Source organism: Stenella coeruleoalba (genome assembly GCF_951394435.1).
Source record: "Stenella coeruleoalba genome assembly, chromosome: 5".
In the NCBI taxonomy this organism is placed as follows: Eukaryota; Metazoa; Chordata; class Mammalia; order Artiodactyla; family Delphinidae; genus Stenella; species Stenella coeruleoalba.
In genome coordinates this window covers 134,241,923-134,262,226 of record NC_137150.1, presented here as the reverse complement: position 1 = coordinate 134,262,226, position 20,304 = coordinate 134,241,923, and the positions used below count along the sequence as shown (strand labels likewise).

The following is a 20,304-nucleotide window of genomic DNA, read 5'->3' as shown; positions in this document are numbered from 1 at the left end:
TGAATCAGAGACAGGCCAGAATGGGATGGCCAGCCACCTCATTTAGATGGATAATTGGGAAGCCCAGAGAGGTTAAGTGACTTGCTGAAGGTCACACAGACGGCACCCGTATTGGAGGGCTCGGCTTCCCTCTGCCCATCCTGCCCAGCTTGAACACATTCTTAGTATTTGGATAGAGCAAAGCGAAGCTTCCCGAGCCGTCCCTGCAAAACAGCACTTAGGGAGAAAAAGGGGCCGTTGGAACAAGATAGGGCAAACACCAGTATGCCTCTGCACGCCGCTCCACCCAGTTTCTCATTTTTATATTCCAAAAAAAAAAAAAAAAAAGTCTCAAATAACCCAAACAGGCAGGGTCTGATCTGCAGACAGTCTGAAGGCATCCACCCAAGAACCTGCCGGTCAGCTGGTCCATCCTCCTCTGATTTATGCTGTGTGTGTTAAGTCTTAAATTGTTGAGACTGTGGCTGGCTGCAGTGGTATTACTGGAGGGTTGGTGCATGTTTTCGGCTCACAGACCTGGCTCCGGGACTGGAGGTGTTGGCCCCGAATCAAGTCCAATCTCACACCTGTCTGAGACAATGAGGGCCTTGTTAGACGCATCTCCAGCCCAGGCAGCTCACGCTGCTTACTTTTCACATTCAGAACGGGAAGGAGGGGGGGGGGTCTGGGGGCCCAGGAGAAGCCGTGGCGAACCTGGGACGTGCTGGGGCTGGGACAAGCTGGGGTCGCTGCCTCCCTTGCCCTCTCCTCCCTCCTCCCCTCCCCCCATCTTATAAATCTTTCCTTATTTTTGGAAATTTAAAAACACAAATAAACAATACCAACAGTAGCCCTCTTACGAAAGAGAATTTCCTACTGCAAAACAAGGAGCTCGGGGCCTGCTGGAGAATGAATTCAGTCATCGGGCGGGTTAAGCGAGGCAGTGGGAAGCCGGGTGCCTAGGGCTAGGTGTACGGCTCCTGCAAATGGGGCTGACATTTGAACTCTTCCCACACCGATGGGGTCTCCTCTTCCTGGTTTTCCCTTCCATTGCTGACGTGTCAGTGACTGGAGCAAAAAGCAGAAGGGGACTTCGCCTTTAGCTCTGTCCTTATCCACTGATGAAACAGCAAACTGTTCTGTCCCAATTCAGCTCCCCCCCCCCATCCCTTGTCGTCAACAGAGAGGACAGAGCCAGCCACCAGCACTAAGTCTGCGGACCCTTTGCAAATCCAGTTCTCCCGAGACCCTGACTCGAGGCGACCACTGGGCAGGACCTCTTCTGGGTCCAGGTTGGCACCCCTCAAGGCCAGCGGCTCTGAGTGCTCATTAGTTGGTCAAAGCCATCCTGAAATGACTTGCTTTTCATAGGAATGCATGATGTGGAGGTCCATAGGAGAACGGCCCAGAAAGGAGTTTCCCAGAGTTATATAATCCACCCCTTCCCGCAAGCACTGCCAGTGGGGAGCCCATGCAGGAGCACCTCGTGATTCCTCTCCTGTGGAGCTGTCGTGTCTAGGGGGCTCCGGTGGCCAACACCTCTCAGTAAGCAAGGCTCTTACCTGAGCTGGGAGGCATTTGGGCACCAGTGGTCCCTCTGTTCGGCTTGTTCGCCAACAAGAAACAGACAGCCCCATCCTCCTAACCTGCAAACTACTGTGTCAGCACTAAGGCCCACTGCTGTCTCGTTACCTCAGCCTCGGAGACACAGCAGGGGAGATCTGAGACCTAGGACTTAGCCGAGGGGCGGTGTGTGCCCCGGCCACTTTCTTAGCATAAATCACTTTTAACTGGTGCCTATATATGTATCAGCCGATGTCCCCAGAGGGACCAAAGGACAACTTTTCAGGGGCAGCGGAGTGAGGCATGTGAACAGCAATGAGTGACAGAAAATCTGGGGATGTCTGGCTCCCCTCCAACCTGGGTTTGGATCCTGTGCAGTGGGAGGTGGCATCACTGCTGAGACCTTGGCCTTCAGGGAGGCCGGGATCGCACGGCCAGCCTCCCCTCAGGCTCCTCCTAAAACCCATCCTGTCTAAGCACGTCACCTGTGGAGGAGCGTGGCGGAGGAAGCAGATGTTGCCATGTCTGATAGCCACAGGGGGCCTGGTCCAGAAATAAAAGAGCACCTTCGCCACTGATTTCCTAGCTTCCCCTCCAGCCGAGGCCCTGCCTTTTCTGGGTCATGAGATGTTCCTCCCTGAGCCCGCCGTGCTCTGAAATGACCGAAAGGCAAGCAGACGAGCCGAAGGGAAGCTGGGGCCCCGACGCTGTGAGCAGCTGTCTTTTTACCTGCCTTTTCTTCTGGGCTCTGAGCACCTGTGGCCAGCCCTGCCCACCTGCTTTGGTCCATGCCGGTGGCCCACCCAGAAAGCTCCTACCCCTAACCCCCTCCACCTCCCCAATCCTGCCCCATCTCCTTCAGGACATCTTCGTCCCCACCAAGGACCAAACGGACCCCCCTCCTCTACTCCTGGACCCGTCTATCGGGTCCTCTCACTTTTTTTTTTTTTTTTTTTTGCGGTACGTGGGCCTCTCACTGCTGTGGCCTCTCCCGTTGTGGAGCACAGGCTCCGGACGCACAGGTTCAGTGGCCATGGCTCACGAGCCCAGCCGCTCTGTGGCATGTGGGATCTTCCTGGACCGGGGCACGAACCCGTGTCCCCTGCATCGGCAGGCAGACTCTCAACCACTGTGCCACCAGGGAAGCCCCGGGACCTCTCACTTTGCCTTCTCCCCTCCCTATACGTTGTCCATTGTTACTGGATAGGGTGAAGGTTTGCTGCTTCTCCAACCATCATGGGCTCCCAGGAGCGAGCACCTAAGGTTTCCCTCTGTGCGGTGCGATCATCGAAACCTCAAAACCCACCAGAGGGATGACTCTCAGATGGTCAACACAGCACCCCACCGACCTGCCCCTCTCCTCCCCATCTGCAATCACAGTTTTCCAAGGATGACAAGTTCTCCTAGAAGTTCCAGGCAGGCAGGAACGCTCTCCCCGACGTCTCCAGACCTCACGACCCTGGCCTGGATCTCCAGGGAAAGGGCTCAGGGGGAGTCATTGAGGAAGCATGTTCCCTGCTTTCAGGATTTGCAGGCACCAAGCCTCGGTACTTTCGCTTCTTGTTTTCGTCATTTGCCCTTTCTCTGCTTCCCAGAGCCTGGCTGGGAGCCTGGGGGAGGGAGCCCAGCTGGGCCTACCGGGGTGACAGCACACCTACCCCTCCCTGGGGCCTTTCTCTCCACTTTTGCGACAAAGAGGAAATTGGGAAGTCTCTACGCTTCTTAATCTTCTGCCCCCGTTCGTTACCTTCTACGGCTTCCGTTAACTAGAGAGCCACCCTTTCCCTTTTGCTGTCCCTGCCCCATGCAAGCCAAACTCTCTCCTGCCTTCCTTGCCATCATTCAGCTCCTGACACAGCTCACCCGGGGCCTGTCATTAAAACGCCTGAACCTGGGTTCACGTGTTTAATTACAGATTTGAACCCCAAAGTTGGACTAGGCTGTTTGTCCACTGCTTCCTCCTAAGGCCATGCCCCCACCTCCCTGCCATCTCCCCGGTGCCTGTGTTCTGCCCTCTCCCCCGCCGTGTTCAGGTGTCCCTGTGTCACCTCCTTCCCCAGAAGCGTCCCTAGGTTCCTCTGGGTTCCAGCACTTTTCAAATCCATCCTTCCAAGTTCACTCTTTATCTTGCTAGCCCGTCTTATCTTCCCACCCGTGCTCACAGCCTCTTGCCCAAACTGACCCACTGACCGGCCTCAGGGCCTCGGGTCCCCAAACACTGAAACCTTTCCCTGCCACCACCTTGACGGCTTCACTCTGTGCCTAACAGGACGACAGAAATCCAGTTAACCCCCTTCCCCCAGACCCCTTCTCGTGGTCACATGATAGTTTTCAGCTGGTGGACGAAGGGCCACGCCAACCCATCTGTGTTGGCCCCACTGGTCTCCAACTGAAAAAAGTGCTGGAATGTGGGCCAGCAGCAGAAAAGCCATTTGCTACCCTCCTTATCAATCTTCCTTCCACTTTTGTCTCCTCTCCCTTGGTCCCTCAGTTCCAATAGAGGGGAAAGTACTTTGAACGTGTTGTTGAGGCTGGTTTGCTCTTTTTTTCAAGGATGGCAGGAAGTTCTTGTTTATTGGAAAGGTTGTTCGTTTCCAAAGACGCCGTATACGGAGCCAAGCAACTAGCTATAGGATGATTTCTCGCTGCCTTTTTTGGGGGTGGTACACAATACCAAAAAATAAACCAACGGGGGAGAGTCAGTGAACACAAAGGGAGATGTTATAATAGGCTTTTGTTGGTACTTGCATTTTCTTGTTGAAAAACACGGTAAAGACACCGAGGTGCTGAGGTGTGGACAGAAGCCTGATGTTATCAGGCCCCTAGAAATCCTGCCTGGAGTCCAGTGGCAGAGGCAGGACCGAGAACTCGAAAAGACGGAGGCAACTGGTCTTGCTCAGTACAAACGGTGCTTTTAGTCTGTCGTAAACAGCCTGTGCCCCAGGGCTCAAATCCTTCAAAAGTTTGCCTAGGTAATTGCGTTTCATTGCCGTCTGGCATGTGCTCGTCTGTCTAATCTGGACGTTCAGACAGCCAGGCCAAAGCTTGCAAGACTGCAGGAGAACGAGCCCGTGAATTTAATCCACTTGAAAGACAGACTAATACAACTGCGCCTAACTCATTATTTTAAGTGATGTGAGCAGAAGAGGGTATGGTACTTTCCATAAAAGGGTTTAAAATCGGCATGTTGGTTGCAGCCACTTGGCAGTTGAAGGCTATTAGAAGAAAAGGCAGAACCAGGGTGGCAGTGTGACCCTGCCTCCCACCTCTTGCGACCCCCACCCGAAAACACAGCCGGGGGCTGGGGGGCACGGGAATGGTCCCCTCCCTCCCTCCCTAATTTCGAGTTGCATTATTCATGAATTCACAGCAACAGGTATCAACTTTTCTTTGAGATTTGGGGTTGTTTGGGCTCAGTTTCAGGATGGAAAGGAGACGTAAATGGGGTCAGGGCTTCCCGCCAGCCCCACGAAGCTCAGAATCCCAGGTCTGTTAGCAGGAAAAGGTACCCCTCCCAGCCTCCAAACGGCACTGTACTTGGAGATTACTTACCTGCGTGTGTGCGCGCGTTTTTTTTTCTTTTTTGAAATGTAGACCAGTTTCTTCGTTTTGTCAGCATACGGTAACTAGGTTCGAGGGGGAAATGGCTTCGATCATCATATAGTAAGAGCAGCACTCTACGAGCAACCAGAAGGTCCGTCCCTGCCCTGTCACTAACCTGCCGTGGGGAACAAGAGGCAGTCCTCTCACCTCGCCACACTTCAGCTTGCTCCGACGTGGGGCTGGCTCGAATAGCCTCCGAGGTTGCTTTCTGCTCTATCATTCCACGAGATGTTGGAATGAAACCTTAGAAATGTTGACAGTGAGTTGCATCATTATCTGGTTACGTGTGACTCATGCCCAGGTAGCTCAGGAGAGGCAAGCGCTAGCCTGTCCCTTCCCAGGTGGCAAAGCCGGCGGTCAGCTCAGGAGCGATCTTGTCGGTCGTTTACACCTGCGGCTCGCCCGGGGCTCGGCATGCCAGCTCCGAGACTGGGTGCCAGGCCGTGAGGCTGTGAGAAAGCGGCCGTCCCAAACCCTGCCATGGGGACAGAGCCCTGGCCGCAGCATGACGGCAGACGGATGGCCACCCCTGGTTCCCAGAAGGGCTCCAGAAGGTGCCCGCCACACCCCTTATCTCTTAACACTCCTCAGTTTCACTTGTGCTCGGCCCAGGCCACGTGCTGCATTAAATTTCTCTGAGGCTGGGGGCACCTCTGGTAGTCACGGCGTCCGGCTTTGTCATCATGGTTTGACACTGGGGTTGTGCGTGCCTACCCTGGGCTGGGTTTCCCTAAGGCACCACTGGCATTTGTGGCCGGATCATCCCCTGCTGTTGGGGGGCCATCCTGTGCACTGGGTGATGTTTAATAGCACCCCACCCCTGGCCTCCACCCACGAGATGCCAGTAGCATCCCCTTACCCCAGTGGCAACAAGCAAAAACACCTCCAGACATTGTCCAGCGTCCCCTGAAGGAGAAACCGCCCTTGTTGAGACCCATCTGGGAAACTCACAAGGGTTCAGTCGGTCCACACAGGATGTCAGTGTCGGCCACAAACGGCAGCCCCTTGGGCCTCTATCCTCATCAGCAAATCAGTGCTGACTCCTGGCTTCTGCAGGTCGCCAGGATCCCTGTTCTCCGGGGTCGTCCCTATTGCTGAGCAGGAGTTTCTAATTGTCTGCTCTCTCAAACTCAGCTTTTAATTTTTAAAAAGTCTCCATTTTAGTCCAAGTCACTAAAAACCTACTGCTTCTCTGAGAAAGCCTTCCTTGACCTTGTAAATCAAAGCGGTTCTCTGGAGGGAGGTTTCCCACTGCTGGGCTCACAGTATCATCTTTCTCAGAGTGACCTCATCTATTAAAGGACGAAGGTTGTATTTGAAATGCCGTTTACTTTCTCTGAGTCAGTACATGAAGCTGTGGACCTTCAGATCATCAGAAGTCTGCTTATTACCAAGAGTTTTTGTGTGTGTGTGTGTGTGTGTGTGTGTGTCAGTTTTAAAACCGAGGTCTGTGTTGGAGTTTAAAAGAATTCCGGCAGATTTCCATTTGCCTTTCTGAATCAGAGTTTGGGGCGATGTTCCCCTGTGAGTGTAGATCGCCCACAGACGCATCTGACTTTATTAGTTTGCGTTCTTTGTTCAGAGCACCAGGGATGAGCTTATGAAAGTACACGCGGCTCTTATCTTCAAAGGCCTCCTTGATGCCGCAAAACTCCACCTCAGCAACCTGTGCTGTTAATCTGTCGCCGTTCCAATTAGCTCACGTCAAGGTCAGTTCTTCGGGGTGTGCGAAATGGCTGCAGACTTAGGTGAGCCGATTCCTCTTGTGCGGATCTCGCAGGGAGGTGGGGGGGGGGAGACCGCAGGAGGGGCAGGAGGCACAGAGGAAGCCGATCGTGATCCCCTCCCCCCACCCCAGCTTGCAAGCCAGAGACACCCAGTGATCCTGGCACAGGAACCCGCCACCGAGCGGCCAGGCAGCTCCGCCTCTTCCTCCCAGCTGCTCCGACGGCAAATATCCAAGTGGTTACCGATTTTCAAAAAACAGAGAAGCGTAACGGAGCCATTCCTTGGGGTCTTTTTATGTGTGGAGAAGCCTTGCGTTTAAGACGTAAACTACTCCAAAAAAGATGTTTACAAAAAGTGAACCAGAGCTGGCGGCGCTGTAGGGTGTCACGTTCTAGGAGTGAAGCAGGACACTGGGCTCAGGACTGCCGGTCCCGCCATCTCCCAACCGAAAAGATGGGAGTCCGCGAATTGCAGCGTCTTCTGTCTCCAGCGTCGGGGGTGAGGGCCCTCCTTATGTGGAGAGAACAGGCTGTCTCACTGTGTCATTACTTCAGGCACAGCAGAGTGGGAGGAGAAAAGGGTCGGGGCCAGCTGGGATGGCAGCGCCCTTTAAGAGGGAGAAATCCATTGCTCAGTACATCCAGAGACCTTCCCGGAGCGTCGTGGACGTGCAGAGTGTTGGAGGTGAAGGGACGGCCAGGAACCAGGCAGTGCTGGCTGCCCCCTCGAGGCAGGCGCAGTGTGTTCATGCCCCCCGAGGAAGGGTGCTAGAGGGATGCGGGCGGGTGATGCCCCCGCGGGGTCTGGCCTCCTGGTCCTGCTGCTGGGAATCCCGGGAGCCCGGGCCTGATGTGTAGGAAAGGAAAACCAGGAGCGTGTGGGTCGGGAAGGGAAAGCTGGGACAGGCCGGTGGGGACAGGCGGGAGGACGGGACAACCAGAGGCAGCCGCTGCCTTGGCTGGCGCGCACGTGTTAGGGGGTGGCGCCCCAGCGTGGGCGTCACTGCACTTCCCTTGGCAGAACGTTCTTCAGGCTGGGCGTGTGGATGGAAGCTCTTATTAGAGAGCGAGTGGTTGCTCAACCTGAATCCCAGCCCCGAAGGTGAAGAACCGCGCATCCTCGGTTTCCAAGGCTCGGCTCTCCGGTTTCCGAGCAGCAGCTGGCGGGCGCCTTCCGCAGGGCAGGGTGCCGGGGTGCTCCCGCTGAGCGAGGCTGGTGCTCGGCGGGCAGAAAAGGGCTTGTATTCGGTTTGGCAGTCTGTGCAGGTGCCGCGGAAATGGTGTACACGTCGATGGTGAAACCATGTTTCCCCAGGTGAGGGGCTGAGGGCGTTTTGCACCTCGGCCGAGGCCGAGGCAGGCCTCATCCTGGCGACTCCGTGGGCTGTGCCCGCCCTCCTCCCTCGTATGGGGCACTCGGGCCTGAGGGGCACGGAGCAGGCCCTCTCGGGACACGGACCCTTTCTCTGAGGGGACAGGGGAGAGGAGCCTTACTAGGAGCCAGGTGGTGCATTAACGACGCTGGAGTCCGGATGCCGTTTCACCCCCCCCCCCAAGCCCCTCACAGGTGGGGAAACTGAGTCTCCGAGGGCTTCAGCTGCTGGCCTCAGCACAGGGTGAGTGAGGGGCGAGCGGGGGCTCAGTCCTCATCTCTCAGACTCCCAAACCCTGCCCTCGTGCCCTTGTCCAGGCCCTTTCTCCCTGCGGGGCAGCTCAGGGACGAGGTTCCCAAAACTCGGAAATGTTTGGAGCCAACACAAACCAAAGGAGGAGTTCAGTGTCTTTTGTGTTCTCTCTCAGCATTCTCTAGACGGTATTTATTGCACTCCCTTTTTCCCCCTTCATGAGAGTTCTTCTTCTGGTTTTATTAGAACGCCATGTTTCCGAGTTTGCTGCTTAAAATCAGAGTATCTGGTGTAAAATGCAGTACGGGTGCGCTGGGGCACATGTCACATGAGAGCACAAGACACAGAGGCTGCTTGGCCGGGCTTCGAGCCACTCTGAAATTTGTGTGTAGGCTACAGCCTGGAGCTCGAAAAGTACGGTGGAATGGATTTGCATCATAACTTTACAACAAATAAACAAATCTCATAGTAATAATACAACAGAATTTGTCAAAAGGTCCTAACTTTTTCCAAACCCGCAGAAGTGCTGAAGTAAAAAGTTTAGCACAGAGCCGGAGGGGGTGGGCGGCACTCAGAGGCAGCCAGGCTGCAGGATGGCCTCACCAGCACCTGCTGTGCGTCAGACGTCCTTATGCGGCGGCCTTAAGAGCATCCTCCAATACCGACAACTCACAGGGCAGAGGCGGGGCAGGGGCACTCATCTTATGGCCCCTGAGGTCCCAGTGATAACATCACTCTTTTTTTCTTGCCTGCTGCCACCCTGAGGCATTTCAAGGACCCTGGCAAAGCTTCAGCCACGTTACTTGATAGGATCTGCCCAAGGGACGGCTGTTATTGTATCTACTTAGTCGGAGAGATGGCTGCTCCCCCGCCCACCCCCCGGGGAGTCCCGTAGGCTCCCCTCCCACCCCATCGGCACATGGCCTTCGGTGCTCAGTAGGGACTGTAGCTTGGCTCTGACAGTCTCTCGCCCTGGGCCACGGAACAAGGCTCTCAAGCCTGCACCGTCCTCTTTAGAGCACGTGCTGCCCTCGGTGGGATGTTCCTTCATCGAATTAAGTTTCTTTAGCTATGGGCAGTCCTAGGGGTGCCGTGCCTCTCCCGCTGGTAGCGTCCCACTTTGAGGCGTCAGTAATCTGGTTCCTATGAGTGAGGGTCCTCATTGCTGCACTGGGGGCTCAGTCCCAAGCTAGAAGCTGCCTGAGATTTCCCAGCCCTCGACAGGTATCTCTGGCTCATCCCTTTCGGGAACTAGCAGAGGGGGCGAGGGTGCTGAAGAATGAGCGGTTGGGAGCAGAGAGCCATTTTTACCCTCCTCCACGTTTTGAGATTTTTTGTTGGAGGAGACAGACATGGAGGAATGGACAGAAATTAGCAGGGCAGTCGTGGAATAATTTGAACATGCCCGGGATGGCCTGGCCTTACAGGAACCTACCCAGCCCATCTGTACAATCAGTTCAGGCCTGGAAAGTGTGTATGGGGGCGGGGGGACAGAGGTTCAGAAAGTGAGGGTGCAGAAAATCTTTACGGGAAGATGTTTGCAATGGATGTCTGTCTGACAAAGGCCAGGGAAATAACGTGTCTGCGAGGGAGGATTCTCTTGGAACCAAGATCCCTGCACCCCGTGTGACCTGAAGGCCACTCTCCCCCAGTCTTAGGGAGTCAGCGCTGGCAGAGAATCAGAGGTGTTATCCAGACCCCCATCCTTTCTAGAAGCCAGTGACTTGTCCCCAAACCCTGCCTCGGAGACAACTGTGCCTGAGTCCAGAGCCTCTTTCCAGACGCGGCTCAGACTCATCTGGCCGAGGCGAGAGGCCTCATGGCTGGATTGGACTGTTTCCCCTGGGAACTGTCTGGCACGTCTAACGAGGAATAGCTCTTTGAATTTACAGAGCGCCTTTCATCTGCGGCTCTCAAAGCTGCTCCACAAACAGTAATTAACTCTCACACCTGCGAGGCAGGTGAGTCTGGTTACCCCCATTTTTAGAGATGAAGAAACAAAGGTCTGAGAGGGAAAGGGCTGTGGTAAGCCGCCGGAGTTGGCGGTGGGTCTCGTGTTAGGAACCAGCACCCCGACCACAAAGCCAGGGACCTCTCCCGGTCGGGTAAAGGGAAGGGTCCCCAAGGCAGTGAGGGGTAGGGACGTGGCCACACAGCTCCCTTCTGCCCTCCCGCAGGTAGCCTGTCACCTCCCAGGCCCACCGGTCAGCTATGAGGACGGGATCCCTCAAGACCCCAACGGCCTTTAACACGCAGCAGCCCGAGGCAGGCCTCTGCCCCGGCTCGGTCCTGGATGCTCCCCTTCAGAGTAATTGCCGGAACAAGGAACGCATCCTAGCTGTACATGACTAACCAAGCTGTCTTCGGCCAGCAGAGACAAACAGTTGGCAGATACCGGAGCTCTTTCACAACTTCTTTTTCCAGGATCCAGAGCTGGTGGGAACTGACTCACGTTAGCAGGGTGTTTCACTGATAGCAACACCAGGCTCGTTAGTGTCTCTGCCTGGGTGCACCACTGTTCCTACTTCTTGTTCTGTGCTACACTGGTACTGCACAGGCCGGAGGAAACAGCGCTTCAGACAGATGGGGGGACTTTCAGGGAAATGCCTCTTTCGTAGCAGAGGACACAGGCCCTGGGGCCGTGAAAGCTGATATCACATGGTTCTGAAGGTAGCAGCAGAGCATCGGGGGGCACCCTTTTTGTTCACAGGGGAGCCTGGATCTTTCTTCCAGACAGGGAGATGCAAACCACCGCCGGGGCTCACCCTGACACATCGCCCTGGAAACTGACTCACATCTGAGTCCTGAGTCACATCCTGTTGTGTGTTCTCAAGCATCCAAGAGGGCATTACACCAGCTGCCCACGACTGAGGTGAACTTGGAGGGCACCCTGGGAACTGCCCTGCCACCTTCCAAGCTGAAAGGCGGAAAAAAAAACCCTCTAGGGAAAAAACCAGAGCCGCCTGGAGGGTTTATATGTTCACCACTTAGGTTTGGCTCTTAAAAACAGACACTGGGGCCCTGACGCATACGTAACTTGTCTGGTCTTTGTTTTTAAGTGGCTCTGAAAGGTGTCTGAAAAATCAGGTCTTTAGAGATATCAGCTAAATAGCCAAAGGAAAGGGCCCTCGAACTCTAACCAACAACAGAAGCCATCAACCTTCTGGACCCAGGCTGAGGGGGTCACCAGCATGTGTGTACCTGTGCGCCTTAGGGGACCCAGGTTTTGAGGGTGGGTGTTAAAAAACCCACAGACGTAGGTGCTCAGAGAACCAGCAGGCGTCTCTGGCCATCCTCTTCTATGGCCCTGCGGGAACATGAGGACAAAGTAGGACATTTTAAACTTTTCAAAGAGCAGCTTTTGGTTTTGTTCACTTTCTGTTGCTTTCTTGTATTCGATTTCTTTGATTTCTACTCTAATTTTTATTATTTCTTTCCTTCCGCTTGCGTTAGGTTTATTTTGCTCGTTTTTTCTCTAGTTTCCTAAGGTGGAAACTCATCGATTCTGAATCATTCCTCTTTTCTAATATATGCACTAAGATGCTATAAATTTCCCTCTAAGCACTGCTTTCCGCTGCATCCCACAAATTGTGGTGTTGGATTTTCATTCAGTTCAAAAGACATTTTAATTTCTCTTGAGACTTCTTATTTGACCCGTGGGTTATTCAGAAGTGTGTTGTTGAAGCTCCAAATATTCAGGGATGTTCCAGCTGTCTTTCTGTCATTGGCTTTTTAGTTTAAATCCATGTGGCCTGAGAGTATACTTCGTATGATTTCTGTTCTTTTCATTTTAAGGTGTGTTTTATGGTCTATCTTGGTGGATGTTCCCTGTGAGCTTGAAAAGAACGTGTACTCTGCTGTTGTTGGATGGAATTTTCCAAAGATGTTCATTGGGTCAAGCTGGTTGGTAGCACTGTTCAGATGAACTGTGCCCTCATTTTCTGCCTGCTTGATGTATCAATTACTGAAAGAGGCCTGTGAAGGCTTCAGCTGTAACTGTGTATTTTTCTCTTTCTCCCTGTCGTCTTATCAGTTTATGCCTCATGTCTTTTGACACTCTGTTAGGTGCATACGTGTTAAGGATTGTTATGTTTTCTTAGACATAACATTTTTCATCATGTAAGTCCGCTCTTTTTTTTAATGTATTTTATTGAAGTATAGTTGATTTACAGCGTTAATTTCTGCTGTACAGAAAAGTGATTCAGTTATATAAAGACTATATATTACATATATAGTCTTTTTCATGTAATTCCCCTCTTTTTCCCTAAAACTTTTCCTTCTTCTGAAGTCAGTTTTGTATAAAATTAATATAGCTGCTCTGGCTTTCTTTTGATTACTGTTAGCCCAGTCTTTCTCTACCCCTTTACTTTCAACCTGACACTTTAAAGTAGGTTCCTTGTAGACAACACATAGTTTTGTTTTTAATTCACTCTGACAATCTCTTTCCGTTGGCACATGTATTAGACCGTTCATATTTAAAACGATTACTGATGTAGCTGGATTAACACCTACCATGTTTGTAACTGTTTTATATTCGTCGCACCTATTCTTCTTTTCTCCTCTTTTTCTGCCTTCTCTGGTTTTAACTGAGCATTTTATTTGATTCCATTCCATTTTATCTCTGTTCTTGGTGTATCAGTTATACTTTAAAAAATGTTTTTAGTGGTTGTCCTAGAGTTTGCAAAATACTGTGTAATGAATGTAAGTCACTGTCAGATAACACGAGACCACTTCTTCCTTCCCATTTCTGTCAGTACTGTCATTCACTTCACTTATCCATCGCTTACAACCACCCAATACGTTACTATTATGACTTTAAACAGTTATCTTTTGGATCAATTAAGAATAGGAAAAATAAGACTTTACCTTCATTTATTCTTTCTATTATGCTCTTCCTTTCTTTATGTAGATCCAAGTTTCTGACGTATATTATTTGCCTTTTCCCTGAAGAACTTTTTTTTAACATTTCCTGCAGGACAGGTCTGCTGGATAAATTAGCTCAGTTTTTGTTTGTCAGAGAATGGCTTTATTTGTCCTTCACCTTTGAAGAATGATTTTGCTGAATATAGAATTCTAGGTTGCTAGCTTTTTCCTTTCAACACTTTATTTACTACACTCTACTTCTGCTTGCATGGTTTCCGAAGAGAAGTCTGAAGTAATTCTTATCATTGCTCCTGTCTGGGCAAGGTATCTGCCTCACACCTTTCCTTTCTGGTTTCTTTCAAGATTTTCTCTGTCTTTAGGTTTTCTGCAGTTTCAATATGATATGCCTAGATGTAGATTATTTGATATTTATTTTGCTTGGTGGTCCCTGAGTTTCTTGGCTCTGTGGTTTCGTGTCTGTCATTAATTTTGTCAAGTTCTCAGCTATTAATGCTTCAAATATTTCTTCCACTCTGTTTTCTCCTTTTCCTTCTGATATTTCTACTACACATATATTACACTTTTGAAATTGTCCCGAGTTCATGGATGTTCTGACTTTTTGTTTCTGTGTTTTTCTTTTTTCTCTTTACCTTATAGTTTGGGAAGTTTCTATTGACATATTTTCAATTTCATTGAAATTCTTTCATTGATTCTTTCCTCACTCATGTCCAGTCTGTTGATGAGCCCATCAAAGGTATTTCTCATATCTGTTAGAGTGTTTTTCATTTCCAGAATTTCCTTCTGAGTCTTAAGAGTCTCTCTCTCCCTGCTTACATTACCCACCTGTTCTTCCATGCTGTTTTCTTTTTCCATTAGAGCCCTTAACATTTTTTTTTTTTTTTCCGGCTGAGTTCGGTCTTCGTTGCCTTGCACAGGCTTTCTCTACTTGCAGAGAGCAGGGGCTACTCTTTTGTTGCGGTGAGCGGGCTTTTCATTGCGGTGGCTTCTCTTGTGCAGAGCAGCACGGACTCTAGGCATGCAGGCTTCAGTAGTTGTGGCACGCTAGAACCCTTAACATATTGATCAGTTAAATTTCCTGATAACTCCAAAATTTACGTCACATCTGTGTCTGGTCCTGACGCTTGTTTTCTCTCTTCAGATTTTTTTCTTGCCTTCTGTCGTGCCTTATTTCTGATTTGGAAGCTGGATATGATGTATCAGGTAACAGGAACTGAAGTAAATAGGCCTTTGGTGTGAGATTTTATGTTCATCTAACTAGGAGTTGGGCTGTGTTTAATGTTTGCTGTAGCTGAAGGTGCCAGAGGCTTTAAATTCCACTAATGTCCTTGTTTTTGTTTCTGTCTTTGGGCTTCCCTAAGAACCCTTCCTTAAATAGTCTGTCTTGCAGCTCCTTCAGCTGTAACCCGCTGCTATTATACAGGATCCCATGAAGAGCTGGAGAAGTCCCTAAATGAAAAACCCATGAAAGTGTCCCCACCCCAGCCCCATACACACAGACAAGAATGCAGCCCTCACGACTTTCTTACTCTCACACTAGTCTATACTCAGCCTCCAACAATTTGTCAAAATTACCATTTATATGTTCCTACCAGCTCATGGCTCCAGTGGCTTCTGCTCCCAGCAAGCACACCTCAGCGTAATTTTCTGTATTCACCTCTCTCAAGATTTCAGGGTGGCAGTTTGCCCTATGACCTCAATTCTCTACTAGATCTGAGAAAAATCGTGGATTATCAGTTTTAGGTTTTTTTTCATGTTGTAAAGATGGGAGTGATAACTTCTAAGCTCTTGACATTTCAGAGCTGAACTTGGAACCAGCAGAACATTTTGACTTGAATTATCTGATAGAGTCATTTTTTACTCTGAAGACATTTTGATATTGCTGCATCAGAGGTAAAAGCACTCTACCCTCTTAACTCTTACGTATGCTATGGATACTTCTGAGCTCACCACTAGACTCAACCCCCCTTATTCCTAACTCCCCCCCTTCTTTGACCTCATCTCAAATGGAAAGGAGTGGGGCTCAGGATCTCAGAGGAAGGGGGCTGTTTTATCCACTACTTGATGGATCAAAAAGCTAAAAATAACCCATCATAAAACGGCCTCAGTAAAGCAGCTACATCAAAACATTATGTACCCTGGAAAAAACAGGACGCAGACAGACTAAAACTTAAATTTTCTAATCCAGTAGTTTTTTTAACGGAAACATGAGCTGGTTGAGATTGGATCCTCACCTTCTCCGTCCTCACCTCAACTCTCCAGTTTTCTTGCCCATTTACCACTTAATCTCCTGAGTCCAGTTCTTCTCCGGTGCTGAAGACTCTGTGTGTCATCAGCCTTCTTTCAGTGAACAGAACAGCGTTACCTGAGTCTCATCCTGGAGCAGGTGTGTGTGGCCTTACCAATAAATATCAGATAAGTCCCTCGGCACGGATTTCTTTTCCTTTTTAATAATATAATCATAAAAATTAGCCAGACTCACTGAGCATTTCATATGGCCAAAAACGGTGACACCCACTTTATATACAGTTTATCTCACTTATCCCTATTACCCTCTGAAATAGGAAAACTATGTATCCGAGGAAATCAGTGACTTGCCCAAGGTCATACAGCTAGTTTATGGTGAAGGGAGAATGCAAACCGAAATCTGTTTATCACTTAAATTAGGTGCTTTCCCTTGTCTGTTCCTCTCAGAGGTATAACATAGCATGTAATAAATACCACTAGGGTTCTTATCTCTAACTTGGGAAGGGCTGTTTGCCAAGTCCCGTTTAGGGAGGTAATCCAGCTGTTCACGTGGATACAGCCCCCACTAGCCACAACTCCAGAAGGCAAGGACTATAATCCACTCACTACTGAGTTCCCAAAACAGTGGCCCTAATAAAGCAAAAAGTCCATTGGCAAGATGAATGAATGAGGAAGTAAATAACTTCATGAGCCTAAGAGTGAATGAATGAAGTAACTCAGCATGATGATGAATGCAATAGGAAAAAGCCTTTCCAAGCATCATACAGTCCTGGGATCTTCACTAAGTTCCAATGGGACAGGGACCATATTGTTCTTACTCATAAATTAGCACATGCCTGGCACATAGTAAGTTTCAATAAACTTGTTCTTTTTGGTGGATTGACCTATCAGAGGCATTCCCTTCAAGAACAAGCAGCCCTCCTCTGAAGAATGACGGACAGTGGTTCTCTTCCTCAGCCTATGACTTTTTTCTTGATAACCCCCATCTTATCCCTGTCCTACTTCCTCTTCCCAGAATACATGTATTTACTATTGCAAGCACCGTTCTTCACCTCAAACACCCACCTGATTCTTCCCTAACTCTGTTTAATATACGAGTTAAGCAGAGAAGTACTGTTTGGGACCTATTTGAATTAGGATCCTGCACTGTCACCACTGAAAGGGGCTCAGAGATCATCTCCTTTCAGAAATGAGAATAAGAAAGGGTAAGCAAGTAACCCAGGGTCATCACACATACAGGCCAGAGGCCATGTCTCCTGCCTCTCAGTCCAGTGCTCGTGTGGCCCACAGCACTGTCACTTCCACACTTGCCTTCGTGTGTTCACGTTGGCCCCATCATGGCAAGCATGGTAACTCAATAGTAAACTCAGCAAACCATATTATTGGCCCTTCGTTTTTTGTTTTGTTTTGTTTTCGTTTTAATGAATAATCCATGTAGTAGAAGAAAACACGGTCAAACTCCGACATGAGAAGCTCGCCATCACCACCTTCTGGCCCACTTCTGCCAATGAAGCCAAACACAGTTCACTGTGGTCACAGATATGAAAAATGATCAGGGGTCATTGAGTTTTTAATGCTGTCCCCCAACTAGCACTGAAAGGCTGAGTTGTGGTGTGAAGAAAGAAGATGTTGAATTTGAAACCCTGTGTTAAAAAAAAAATCATAGAACCTGGACTTTAATCATAAAGATCATTTTACCAAAGCATATTTTTAAAAGGCTGTGAAACATTATGCAACATTTGCATGGTTTAATTATGAGTTTAGAAAAGCCTAGCACAACTTTTTCACTACAGTAAAACATGACAGAGCATGAATCATGGCATAATACTTTATGCTTACTGTAGTTTTAGACATGGGGTTAGGGGTGCTGGGCTGTCTACACAACAGCGCATGAATTACTGCACCGCAATTCACACCCAAAGGGCTTTATGGCAATTACAAAACCTCTTCTGTTTGCTTTTTAAATGATTAACATATTTGAATACTATATATATTCACTTTGTAAATACGTGTATCCAGGACACGTGCATGTCTTACGGAAAATATCTGAGTATACAATTTTATTTTCACTTGGAGCAAAATACTTGTAGCAGTATGGGAATGTTAAACAATCTGCTATTGCTATTCGCTTTCAGTTGCTGGAAACACTGTTAGCTGTAAGATTATGCAGGATCTCTGACTATAGTTGAACACTTATTTTCCACTGAGTCTGGAATGGACTGGCTCTTTATTCCTTGCCATGCCGTCAATTCTCTAAAATTCAGAAGAAAATGAAGACCTTTCTTTAATAGTAGATTTCAAAGATTCTGAGTTAAAATATTTCCCCAGGTTCTTCAAAATTCAGAATTAAAATGCCAGTTATTTTAAAGAAAAGAAAGAAGTATATCAGTATGAGGGAAGCCGGGTAGAAGATCTCGGGAGAAGAGTAGGAAGGCAGACCTGGCTCTCCATTTACTTGATCCTGTTCTCCACGGTGACAGCTTCAAAGGCATAATAGACAAGGGACACTTTAACTGGAAGTGCAAAGCCCCAGAGGGAGGAGGTGTGGACAATGTATAACGAGTAGGAATAACTCATTTCTTTATGTCACGACACGCAGAAAACTGACACCTGTTGTTTTCCTAAGGAACTTTGCTGCTCTTTCTGTATTTACTCCCAGCATCATGAACCCCTGGCTATGAAGACCCTTTGGAGTTAGTGTAGTTTGCTGTCACCTTTGTCTACAAAGAAGGTGGAACACAAAGAGAAAATTAACATTTAATTCTAAGACAGAAATGTAAAGCTATCTTATGGTGAGACAGTGGTTGATTTTTACATTTTCTTACACATTTTGCCTAAGAATAGAAGGTGTTGGGTTTTTTTTTCCTCTTCTGCAAACAGTATGATGCTTTTGAAAACTAAGACTCCTATGAATGCTGGAGTCAAACTTACAAAATGCTTTTTACCTAAATCTTCTGAAGTCAGATCTTTGTCTCTTCTCTCGCCCAGGCCTCTCTTTTTTTTTTTTTTTTTTGGGTTAACATCTTTATTGGAGTATAATTGCTTTACAATGGTGTGTTAGTTCCTGCTTTATAACAAAATGAATCAGCTATACATATACATATATCCCCATATCTCCTCCCTCTTGTGTCTCCTTCCCACCCTCCCTATCCCACCCCTCTAGGTGGTCACAAAGCACCGAGCCGATCTCCCCGTGCTATGCAGCTGCTTCCCACTAGCTATCTGTTTTACGTTTGGTAGTGTATATATGTCCATGCCACTCTCTCACTTCGTCCCAGCTTACCATTCCCCCTCCCTGTGTCCTCAAGTCCATTCTCTACGTCTGCGTCTTTATTCCTGTCCTGCCCCAGGTTCTTCAGAACCATTTTTTTTAGATTTCATACATATATGTGTTAGCATACAGTATTTGTTTTTCTCTTGCTGACTTACTTCTCTCTGTATGACAGACTCTAGGTCCATTCACCTCACTACAAACCAGGCCTCTTTTTTCAATGGCAATCTGTAAAATACTTGCTCAACATTCTGCCCTTTAAAAGTTGCAAACTTGAGGTCTTGAGAAAAAGTGGAAGACATCTCTGTTAGTCTGGGTTGATAGAGGCAGCCCTGCACTGCCGGGTTTGTGAACTAGTCATCAGGCCTTGTTGCCAGTTTCCTAGCCAGACTTTCTTTTCAGTTATCCTTGGGAGAGAGTTCACCTGAACAGAAAACATTTAAATGCCACAGAATATTTTTGCCAAAGGTACAAAAAGAAGACCCAAACCCTTGCATTCTTTTGCGCTTACTGAGTACAGAGAGACGGGTGATCGCCTGATAATGATAACCACGATTACTCGTAAAGCTGGGCAGCCAATACATGCAGTCAACGGTCCGAATGTTAACACTTCTACCTGGAAAGCATAAATCAGCCTCTCTCATCAGTAGTGTGATTAAAGAAAACCTTTGGAAGGAACAGTTAGCGGAGGAAAATCTTCAAGAGTCAAACATAAATTATATTTCAGTATCGTTTTGGGGGGAAATCATCAGACAAAAGCAAATATCGGGACATAAGGAGGCTTATTAAACACTGGTAAACAGGCCACAAACATGTATTAGATTTAAACAAAGGTAGCTGGTTTTTTATTAAAAGATTTTATTTTTCTAAATCCTGACCCACTCTACATGTAAGTGACCTCCCTGATTCTCTGCAGATACAAGGCAGATCCAGCCATCCCCACCATGGTCCTACGAGCAGTCCTACCAATACCTGGGACCCATTGCCTCTCCTTCTGTCCACCCAGCAACACCCATCTCGCCGGGACGGGCCAGCGGCATGACAACCCTCTCTGCAGAGCTTTCCAGTCGACTCTCAAGTAAGCTGCTTGAAAATACACTCTTTGAAGTCTGGCTGCAGTGGAAGGTTCTGGAGACCAGAAGGGATGCACGAACGGGGTGGCAGTCATTTTTGATTGGATGCAGTACGGTTTAAAGACAAGGCTGTCTATCTTTAAGTCCCCCGCCCACACGCTGATTTTCCTTGACACTCAGAGGCAGAGATTACGTACAGATGTGAAGGGAGAAGTGGCTTGGAGAAAGTGGATTCCTTGGGCCTTTGGGGGTGCTCACATTCGGCAGGCACGGGTGGCAGCTGAAGGGTCAGTGACAGAAAAGGCCAAAGTAGTCAGCTTCTGGGCCTCAGATGG

The 20,304-nt window shown here is 48.9% G+C and overlaps 1 protein-coding gene across 2 annotated transcripts in view; it reads left to right on the top strand.

Annotated features, from left to right (window-relative positions):
• The window catches only part of RUNX1 (RUNX family transcription factor 1), a 243,804-nt gene that overhangs the window by 217,628 nt on the left and 5,872 nt on the right, over positions 1 to 20,304 (top strand). For both annotated transcript variants that reach the window (XM_079921906.1, XM_079921905.1), the window contains one exon: positions 19,813 to 19,974. In XM_079921906.1, coding sequence (XP_079778032.1) covers positions 19,813 to 19,974 — 162 coding nt within the window. The remainder of the gene's footprint in view (positions 1 to 19,812; positions 19,975 to 20,304) is intronic.